Genomic DNA, 11,155 nt, shown 5'->3' with positions numbered 1-11,155 from the left:
CTCCTGGAAGAATGATAAAACTTCCCATAAACCCTCCTAAACCTATGGAAAGCCTTCCTAGAAGAGTTGAAGCTGTTAGAGTTACAAACGGTGGGTTAACGTCATATTAAACTCTCTGGATTAAGAATGGGACGTCACTCAAGTTCATATGAGTGTGAAGGGAGACGAGCGAATACTTTTGACAACAGTGCAGCTCTCAGCAGAAACACAATTTGAAGTTTAAATAAGTCATGAAAAATGGACATTATACAATTTGTATATCAAAACGCAGGCATATTTGTCTTCTTTCACCCGGGGTGTTTCTCATGGCTATGGTTTTCTCTACAATCCCCCTCCCAGAATCCAGCGTGAACACATCCAAACTCTCATTGACTTTGATTGAATCTGAGCTCAGAATCCACCCTTCAAAATTGGAAGGCTCTTTTTTAACTTGTTAAATGTCCTAAAGAATCATACCGGAGTTGCATAAGTTTGGTCACAATCTCACAGGACACTGCAATATCTCGTGTGATCTGTTAGCGCTTGGAGCGTTTGCTGTGAATAACTGTCAGCTACTATCACAACTGATTTCAGCTCAGTATCTGTAAAGTTTGCCTAGTTATAGCCATTTTTGTGTAGACTAAGATCAGTTAGCTGAGGTGGCCATGTTGACTCAGACTGGCTAGAGAGGAACATCCTGTAATTACTTTTCAGCTTTAATAAATTCCAGTCAGTGATTCGTGAGATATTTTGCTAACAGGACAAGCTAACGAACACATTATCACTTTGCCTTCGCCGGCGGGCGATAACAACGTATGCAACCAGCTGCGTCTGCCGTTTATGGTTAGTTTCTGCACGCTGTTTGTTTGAGGCTCAGTTTCTAGTCTGCCTGTCTGATTACGAGTGCTGTCAGGGAGCGAGAGACAGGGGCGTGGTTACCGTGGTGACCCTAACGAGCCACTGGCCGCAGCTGCGCCGTGACTCTTTAGGGAAGTTGATGAACGTTGAAACCCTTCAAAACGGATGTAACGTTTATTTTCACTGCATTTATTTAGTTTCTGCGTAAATATCAATCCAGCTAATGTCTGAATGTCTGAACAATGACTGGACCGGGCACCATATCCATTCACACAAAGTGGAGGGCCTGCTGAGGGTTTCGCTCGCGAGGATCCGAAACAACTCGCGACAAAGATCAGCTGAGAATGACAGAGATTACGCGTGGCAACTCGAAGACGATTCTTCCGGCAGCGCGTTTTATTTTTTTAATTTTTGTTCCCCCTGTGCTCGCTCCTTTCATGTGCAGCTATTTCAGGACACCAGCCTTTCATTTCCATCCAAGCCCAGTATGAAAGCTGCTGTCACGTCGCTCACTTGTTTTCATATTAAAATGATTTCACGAGCACGTGACTGAGTGGGTGACGGGAGAAGCAGCCTGCAGGCTCTTCAAATAAAATTAAATTATATAAAAATATGTGCTTCTTAAAGGATGGAGGCCTGAGTACATTTTATGCGCACGTTCTCAACGCCTTGACGAGCAGCCAGCCAGCGCCTCGGGGAAAAACAACCCCTAATTATCGCGTCGAACCGTAGAATCACTTCCTGCAGGTCGCCCGTCCTAAAGACTCGGTCTCCCTGGCTACCCTGTTGCCAGGAGACAGCCGGAGCAGGATGGGGTGATGCCTCAGGAGCGACGGAGACGGGCCAGAGGTGCTGCTCTGGAAAAGGCCAAGCTTGTCGGAGATGAGCCCAACTCCTGCTGGTTTACAGCCGACGTCCCGTTAAACGAACCTTTAGGTGTTAGTTTTTCTCATGCGACGCTCGTCTTCGCAGATAAAGCCCCGAGATTAGACGTCCTGGGTGATAATTAGCTGGATAAACTTGAAGCCGTGCAGTGTTTACCTCCTGCTTCCTGTTACAAGCGCCGAATGAGTTTGCTGTAATTTAGTCAACGCTAAAAGAAACAGAACACTAGCTAAAAAGGAGCCAAGCGCTAGCTACAAATAATCTAAAAAGTAGCAAAAGGCTACCTAAGAGGAGCAAAATGCTTTAAAATGAGCAGAACACTAGCTAAAAGTAGCGCAAGGCTAGCAAAAAGGACCAATAGCTAAATGAAGCGAAGTGCAAGCTAAAACTACCAAAATGGTAGCCTAAAGCAGCAGAACACTAGCTAAAAGCTACATGTACCTAAATGGTAGTGAGAAGTAGCAAAAATTAGAAGAACTGTATTTAAAAGTAGCAAAACGCTAAAATAAGCAAAAGACTAGTTAAACTCTAAACGTAGCAAAGTGCTAAAAGCTAAAAATAGCACAAAGCTAGCTAAAAGGTACATTAGCTACATTAAAGTAGGGAAATGCAAGCTAAAAACATAGCAAAACATTAGCCAAAAGCTAGACAAGACAAGACAGGACGAGTAGCATCATCCATCCATCCATTTTCTTCATCGGCTTCTCCTTTCCAGGTCTCGGGGAGCTGGTGTCTGTCTCCAGCAGTCACTGTGCGAGAGGCGGGGGACACCCTGGACAGGTCTCTAGTCCATCACAGGGACACATAGAGACAAGCGAGACAACCATTCACGCCGTCACTCACACCTAGGGACAGTTTAAGAGAGACCAATGAGCCGAACATGTGGGAGGAAACCGGAGTACCCGGAGTAAACCCACGTGAGCACAGGGAGAACATGGAAACTAACCACCGGGAACCATTGGGATCCTGCGACCTTCTTGCTGGGAGGCGACAGCTCTAACCACTGCTCCACCGCGCCACCCGAGTAGCATCAGAAGAGGAAAAACAGAGCAAATAGGCTGAAGCAGATTTCAAACAACAATTTTAACTGAATAGATCTTGTATTTCCATGGGGAAAATATTAGTAAATAGTTTGAAAATTACAAAAGCTACAAAAACCAACAGTACAGCACCCATCTCCTGAATGAGCTGAACGTTTTGAGACATGAATGGCTAAAATAGCTCAAAGTGTGCAGAAGTTAATTATAAAAAATGTATGAAAAAAACAAAAACGATTGTGTGAAGCTGAATCAGCCTTCACCCGATTCTGGCATTTCTTTGTGTACGAAAGTACGTCCTAGCACAAAGAATGTAAAAATACCAAAACGTATACGTGCTAATAGAGGTTTTGCAAGACAAAAGACAAACTTCTATTTTGAGTTTATTTCAATCAGGGTTTGGCTGCTTCAAACGGGAGGTCTATTTTTAGCCCAACGCTCATCCCCCTGACTCGATTCTGTCACCGCAGCTGGGACCAAACGGTGAGCCCAGAGCAGAGCCGCTCCGACAGCACCACCGTGTAGGCTTCCTGAGTGGGTCACTCCACTCCACTCCACCATGCACGGGAAGGTGGTGGGGTGGTGGGGTGCTGTCAAGTCTTCTTCACAGCACACCGCTGCTGCAGCGCCATCTGCTGGCCGCTGGCAGTCAGAGGGCGCGTCGGGGAGCCTCGGCGGCCCTTTGCCCCGTTTACTTCTCCCTCATATCACGTTCTGTCCACTCCTCCTGGACCGGGTCAGGAGATTCCCCGAAGAGTTGCCCAACAGCTTTCAAAGAAATAACCAAGCTCAAGGAAATTCAGCACAAAAAAAATAAATAAAAAACACTTTTTGGCAACTAGCATTTATTTACAAAATGTATTCAAATGGGAAACTTGTGGCAGAATCTGAGTTTGGACCCTCCCTAAAAAAAAAAAAAAAAGCCAGATGAGCCGCCTCAGGGAGTGTGGAATGATGAGTCAAGTGCCCCCGAGTCTGTGACGGGTATCTCCAAGGAGTAAAGTGCAACATGAAGTGGCTTATTTTCTCGAGTTGTGTGAATACGTTTAGCTCGGCCGATCCCTGCGCGTCGTCTCACTGCCGCTGTCCGTCGTCTCCGCTCTTCCCTTCGGTCCAGGCGAGGATCCGGAGGACCGTCTGGTTGAAGTCCTCTGGTTGGTCGGCAAACACGTAATGACCTGCTCCTCTGATCACCTGACCAGAACAAACAACTCAAGAACTGATGTTTTCAGGAGGAAAGAAAAAGAAGCAGCTTTAAAACTGCCCTCAGTCGCTACAGAAGGGAAAAACATATTTTTTTTGTTTTACCACCTTAAATAAAAGCCATTAGCCACTTTTGAGGGTTATTTTTAAGGTCTGCTGACTGTGGCAGCCATCTTGAATCAGCCCAAAAATTAATCAACTCATGATAAAAATAAATAAACTTACAATAATTTCTACATCCGGTCGGATTTTCTTGACCGCGTATCCGGAGTTGCTGTCGATGCTGGATCGAGACCCGTAGATGAAGGAGATGGGAACGTCGGCCCGCACCCGATCCATCCGCTCCAGCATCGGCCTCTTAGCCCAGCCGTAGGGGACGGTCATGTTCTTGAAGGCCGTCTCGCCGCTGCCACAGAGAACAGTCATTGCGGCGGGGCCCTGAAGGACGGGCCAAGAACCGAACGGATCCGCGCCGGACGCGATTCCTCACCTGGGAGTCTGGGCGTTCAGGTGGTAGATGTAGTCGGACACGGTGTTGTCGTCGAACACGGAGGAGTACTTCTGCTTGAAATCGGACCTGATGGTCTGGACCAGCATGGGACCTGAAGACATCATTAAAAAGGGAACTTTCTTTAAAGAATATATAAAAAACACGCACAAATCATGGTTTTTTTTTTTAATATATTTCACATAAACATATGAATTTCCACAGTCTGAACAGTAAGAGTTAACATTAAACACACTGTTTAGTTTTAAAGTTTTATCCATCAGAACTTAGTAAAATATCATCCTGTACTTATCAAGTCCTGAAATGAGATAATATAACCTCTATAAATAACACACAGCTTACTGCATTTTGCTTTTTTTCAACAGCTAAAATGCTGAGGCAGTGTGTAAAAATTAAAAGATTCATGATACTATGGTTTGTTGTTGCATTTTAGCAGCAATAACCTGAAGCATTTGCCTTCTGGATGACATTATCAGTCTTTCACGTAGTTTTAAAAGCACTTTAGTCCACATTTTAAAAACTCCCTTAAAGGTCCTGCGACGTTTCAAGTTTACAGAGGCGTAGACTTTTATCTGGATCACTGAAGCACCTTTAACTGTGTTCTTTTCCAGCCATTCGGTTGCAGATTTGTCGGGAATATGGTTCTGCTATTGATCCATTTTAGCCAAACACACCCAAATCATCAGCCCTCCACCTCCGTGCTGACAGCTGGTACGAGGAGTTTGTGCCGACGCGCTGTGTTTGGATTTGTCCGAACACGGCTCTGTCCCCTTCACGGACAAACATCTTCATTTCCTTGTCGCTTGTCCAAAGAACAAACCGAGGCCACGTTGTTTACAGAAAGAAGGGACTTCCTCCTGTTATCCCCCCTTCAAACAAGCCTCACTTGGCTCACGGTTCGAAGGCGACTCAGCTCGTCTCACCTGTAACATTTAGCCTGCTGACTGAGGCTGGCAGAATCTGAGACGCGTTTTTATGCAACGTGTCCGAACATTGCACAGTCTGTGTTTGAGTTGAACTCGCTGGGACCTCCGTTTCTGAGAAGACCGGGATCTGCCCTAAATGTTTGCCCCTCGTGAGTAAGCCCTCTCGCTGGAGAATGACGAACTCAGAACTGTTTGGAAAGGAACTTTTTTTTTTTTTTAACTCATCCCTGACCGACGAGCAGCAAAAAAAAAAAAAAAAAAAGCTCCTTTCTAACTTTGATGAAGTGAGTAAAAACATAAAAAACACACTGATCAAAACTTTAAAAAGGTACGCAATAAAAACACTTGGATTCAACATTCCCACTATTGTTATGCTGTATTTTTTTTTTTTCCTGAACATTTCTTACAACTACAACTCCAAACTTTGAGCTATAGTTCATCTATCAAAACGTCCCGCTTGTTCAGGAGATTGGTGAGATATGTTTTAGTATTTGGAACTTTTACGCTTTTCAAAATATTTAACTTCATTTACAATTACTTTCCCCACAGAAATCTCTTTAATTCCTTCAAATTATTGCCCTCTTCCAGCAGCCTTACTCTAGTTTTGTTTTCTTATGTTACGTATAGTTTTAGCCATCATTCAGCTGCTTTTAGCTAGCCTACTTCTACTTTAGGCTTATTGCTAGCCTTTTGCCTTGTTTAGCTTTGAGCTGGCCTTTTGCCATTTTTAGCTCTTAGTTGCTTCTTTTCGTTTAGCTAGCCTTTTTCTATTAGCTTCTTTTGCCTTTTAGCTAGTGTTCTGCTTCTTTTTGCTTTAACAACCCAGTTTCAACCTAGAAATGAGCTAAAATTCAATAAATTTTAGCAAACTCGTTCAGCTCTGAGCGTTCACGGCACATTTTTACAGAAAACGCAGTTTCTCTTGTTACAAACGGCTTCACGGGTGTGTGAGGCGTGTGTGTTCTGACCCAAAGGCCCAGCCAGCCTGAGACCAGCCAGAGGGTTGAAGGGGCTCATGACGGCTCCGATGGCTCTGATCCACACTGGGATGGAGTCATGGTTGGGGTTATCTGGGCGCTCTGGGAATCCCCACGGCTCCACCAACAGAAGATGTTTCACCCTGCAGACACACATACATTCAGAGTCGCTCGTCGAAATGTGAACAATAAAACACACGGAGCCTGTTTGTGTCCCCGCACAGCCCCAACGCACCGGTTCGGATACTTGAGCGTGTAGGCCGCAGACAGATACCCTCCAAGGTTGTGCCCCAGCAGCACCATCTCCTGCAGGCCCACCTTCTCCCTCCACTCCTCCAGGGCTTCCACGAACTGCTCCTCAGCCTCCTCGGGGTCGGTGCTGAACAGCGGACGGCTGCTCCGGCCGAAGCCCAGCAAGTCCAGAGCGTAGACGGGCCCGCAGCTGGACAGAGTGTCCAGATTCTGGGCCCAGAGGGCGACCCCGCCTCCAAAGCCGTGCAGCAGAACCAGAGGAGTCCTGGGCTGGGCAGGAGGCTGCGGGAGAAACTGCGAGGAGGGGTGCAGTAGAGTGGAGAAAGCTATGGTCCACAGGTAGTTGTCGTTTGATATCTGGATGTGCTGCCTGGAGTAGGGCCGCCTCACAGCTGAACCAAAGGGATAAAAGAACAGAAAGTCGTCAAAAGAAGGAGGAAAGGTAGTGAAGAAGGGATAGTTTAACACTTGTATTTAAACACCAATACTAACTATAGCTCCTAAATATTTATGCTCCTAAAAAATGTTTTTTCTTACTCTTGAGCATTTTTTCCTCTGCATCTTTGAGCTGAGACGGAGAAGTGGGGCACCAAGAGGGAAGCCAGTTTGATATCCAGGAGCTGAAGTTCAGACAGCAAACCCAAGCAGGACGACAGGCCAACATGCACAAACAAAACCACACATTGAACTTTGATCATGTGTCACTTGTTATCGCCTCTGCTGGTATCTTTGGCCAGGAAAGAAACTTGACAACATCAGGCAAACAATGCAGTGAAACCCAGGAAGCTCAGCAACTTTGTTCTGTTTTATGCAGGACTCCTGTCCAGTGATAAAAAAATAAAAAATCAAAACTTAGTTTTGACTTGCTTTTTAGCATGTTTAGTGGGTAAAACTAACTCAAATACCTACAGAAATCTCTACTGCTCAATTCGGCACTCATTTAATGCAGTGAACAGCTGCTTTATATTCACAAATAATGCATCTGGAGCACAAAAACAAGCAGATATGACTATAAAAAAATACAAAATAAAGTGAATTTCTTTGAGTAGAGTTCAACACAGGGGAACAAATGCTACGCCGAATTGAATGAAAGGTACTACCAGATGCAAACTTGTGTTCAAAGAAAGTTGGAAATGTTTAAGAAACCGAGTATATGTTTAGTTTACAGTTTTAACCCTAATTTGTACAGGAGTTCGGCTTAAAGCTGCCCCTCCTGAAGGAGCTCAGCGGAGCGAGTTCAAAACAAAAATACAACACTGTTGGGCAGCAACTTCCCGACCTAACCACAGCTTCACGTTAAAAAAATAAAACCTCAGAATATAAAGTAAATACATACAGTTTACCTCTGCTCATTGCGAGGTTGAATCTCCTCCGCCATCCTCCGCATGATGAACTGATTGATGGTCTGAAGAGTTTTGAGCTCGCGAAAAGAAACCAGCCAAAAAAAGTCTCTGCGGTGCGTTCAGGTACACACCGTAAAACAACTTCACCTCCTGAGACCCGTGTCCTCACGTGGAGATTTGGGACATTGGCTTCCCTGCACCAACGTGTTTTATTCTGTTCAAGTTAGACTTGTTGTTCTTCTTTAAAGCACTTGCGTTTAATAGGTTTTTTTTTAATTAAAAATGCACACTGAACAAAATCTCGGGTGTCAATGTTACGTAAGCATGTGGCTAAATGTAGCTAGCTGAGACGTCTATGACACCTTAGCATATATGGTTGTCCAACTGTACCTGAAGGCAGCAGTGTTTAACGGGCTTGCGGTGGTGTGGGCTAATTGTCCAGAAAAATAATTTACTTTTTTACAAATACAACGAAGCAGAACTTATCTAACTTTCGGTAGCTTCGTTCAACAGAGGTAATTATGTTTAAAATGAAGACGTTTCTACAAGCGGAGAGGTAATACATTAAAAGAAAATGGCAGACATTTTGTTAAAATAATCAATGTTAGCATCCGCGTGTTAGCATTTTTCAAGCTAGCTGACTGAAGGAGCAGACTGTTTTTATGTACATTTTAAAAAAATAGGTTTCTGTATGGAGAAATTTACTTATATCTTGGCAAGTATGAGCAAGTTTTGTCAGTTGGCTCATGAAACTTCATTTGAAAGAAGCTTTTATAGAAAAGAGGACTTAAAATGGCATTTTGCTATATACTCTTTTCAAAATATTTAACTTCATTTACAACAAAAGTCTCTATTAAAATGCATTGAGATCTCTTTAAATCTTGAAAAACGTTCTTTTTGAAATCTTCAGCATATTCCATCTGTTTTTTTTGGTCCACTCATGTTTTGCTAACTTTAGAGTTCAGCTAGCCTTCTGCTACTTTTAGCTAACATTTAGCTCCTTTTAGCCAGTGTTTTTTGCTGCTTTTGTAATTCGGGTCAGAGAACCAGTAAAGCTTATGACTGCCGGGACTGTTGGGGGATGCTGAGATGTTTTTCTGTGTTGCTGCAGACTCCAGTTCTTACAGAGCAACACATCGATCACCGAACAAAGTGACAACAACAGGATGTAAGGAGAGGAAGCTCGTAGATAAGGTCTGATAGGGCCGATAAACATGTAGGTCATCTGTAGGCAGGTGGTGTTCATGTCCAGTGAAGGAGTTAAGAGGGAGCTGAACTGGGAAATAATATGTAGAAATGCACATATTTACACCATACAACTGAGATGTAGCGAAATGCTAAAATAGCAATATGCTATCTAATTTTAGTTACCGATTAGCTCCTTTTAGCTAATATTTTGCTATCTTAGCTTTCACCTAGTGTTTTGCTGTTTTAGCTAGCATTATTTCATTAATTTTCAGCTAGTGTTTAGCTAATGTTTTGCTACTTTTAGCTAGCTTGCTGGTTTACCTTTTACATATTATTTTTCTTTTTGGTACTTTTATTGCTCAGCTAGTGTTTTGCTGATTTTACCTGTTTTAGTTAGTGTTTCCATACTTTTTGCTACTTATAGTTTTCAGCTAGTGTTTTTCTACTTTTACCTCTTTAGTCAGTATTTTGCTTTTTTTTGTTAACCTTTTGCTACTTTTAGCTAACATTTTCCTGAATCTAACTATTATTTGACTACTTTTAGACAGCATGTTGTTTTAGATAGCTAATGTTTTACTGCTTTTAGATGTTTTGCTACTTTAAATATTTATCTAGTGTTTTTTCTTCTGTTAGCGAGCATTTAGCTGCTTTTACATTTTTACTTAGTGTTCTGCTACTTGTAGGTAGAGTTTTGCTACTTTTACCTTTTTATTTAGTTCCTTGCTACTTTTAACTGGTATCCTCTTATGTTTGACTATTTCTTTGCTTCTTTTAGATAGCATGACTTTTAGCTTTTAGCAAGCATTTTGCTACTTTTACCTTTTTAGTTTTTTTTTTAGGTTACCGTTTTGCTTTTTTTTCCCTACTTTTAGCTATCAGTTTTAGCTAATATTTTGCTATATTTAAATAGCATGTTGTTACTTTTGTTTTTTAGCTAGCATTTTACTGCTTTTAGCTAATGTTTTGCCGATTTCTTGCTAAGTTTGGCTAGCATTTTGCTATGTTAGCTTTCTGCGAGCATTTTTCTACTTTTAGGGAGTGCTTAGCTTCCTTCAGCTTCCAGCTCAGTTGGAAATCTTTTACACTTCATTTTTGCAGACAAACAGCGTTTGTGGTTAGAGTTAAATAACATCTAGAGACAGAAAAAAGTGTTTTTATGTTTGAGATTTAATAAATAACATCTAGAGACAGAAAAAAAGTGTTTTTATGTTTGAGATTTAAAAGCAAACTAAGGGAATAAGATTTTTGCTTTCCTCCAAGAAATGTATGTAGACTATAATAACTGACAGCTCACTTAAACCTTTTAGGCCTTCTCTTATCTTTCCTCCGTTTTAATTTAAGATAAGGCAGAGATTAAATGCAAAGTTAATTTAATTCACTATCCTCCAGCACTTGAGTATACAGTATGATTAAGATGCCATAGGAAATTCACCTTTCCGATCTTACCTCTCTCTGTATTTAACTTCTGCTTTTGCATGAATCTTATTAAGTCTTAAAAGGGGGGGTTTATCTTATAGATTTATAGACGTGTTATCCTTGAGAAGCTCAGGAGTATCCTTCAAGAAATAATTCTGCAGTCAGTGTGTGCTGACTTGACATTTAGGAGTAATTTGTGTCTTTTTGGAGACCTCAGGAAGTGCATGACACATAATCCATCCAGCAGGATGTTCTGGGGGTTGGATTGAGTTTACAGTCATATATAGTTACACTACAGATCCATGATCGGAGGAGTGAATAAGGTTGATCTTCTCAGTAAAATGCCACGTTTATAGGAAAACGTCGGACACTGGAATTCATATGTGACAGGATGATTTGTGCTACGCACTGCAGGACCTGCATGTACGAGAGGGCAGCCTGGTAAATGCTCGATTGACCCCCTTGGCGTCAGCATCATCGGCTACCCTCAGAGATTCAAGCAGGCGGTTTTAATGTTATGGCTGATGGGGGTTAATTACACAAGGCAGAGAACTCCTGTGTGCCATTGTTCTGACACCGGATC

General features: G+C 42.6%; 1 protein-coding gene across 2 annotated transcripts; it reads right to left on the bottom strand.

Moving 5' to 3' along the window:
* Positions 1-3,587: 3,587 nt before the first annotated feature.
* LOC108238700 (1-acylglycerol-3-phosphate O-acyltransferase ABHD5-like) lies at positions 3,588-8,110 on the bottom strand. 2 transcript variants are annotated; one of them, XM_017420961.3, is made up of 7 exons: positions 7,969-8,110; positions 7,163-7,245; positions 6,609-7,017; positions 6,365-6,516; positions 4,453-4,564; positions 4,188-4,368; positions 3,588-3,953 (listed from the first exon to the last, which is right to left on the bottom strand). In XM_017420961.3, exons 1-7 carry the CDS (start codon positions 8,010-8,012, stop codon positions 3,834-3,836), a joined length of 1,101 nt encoding a protein of 366 aa, XP_017276450.1. In that variant the 5' UTR covers positions 8,013-8,110; the 3' UTR covers positions 3,588-3,833. The 2 variants fall into 2 exon arrangements, with proteins under 2 accessions (XP_017276450.1, XP_017276451.1); XM_017420962.3 differs by having other exon boundaries at positions 7,962-8,105.
* Between the last annotated feature and the right edge of the window lie 3,045 nt (positions 8,111-11,155).

This window comes from Kryptolebias marmoratus, linkage group LG5 (genome assembly GCF_001649575.2).
Source record: "Kryptolebias marmoratus isolate JLee-2015 linkage group LG5, ASM164957v2, whole genome shotgun sequence".
Lineage (NCBI taxonomy): Eukaryota > Metazoa > Chordata > Actinopteri > Cyprinodontiformes > Rivulidae > Kryptolebias > Kryptolebias marmoratus.
Note: the sequence above shows the minus strand (reverse complement) of the source record. Positions and strands in the feature narration are given on the sequence as shown.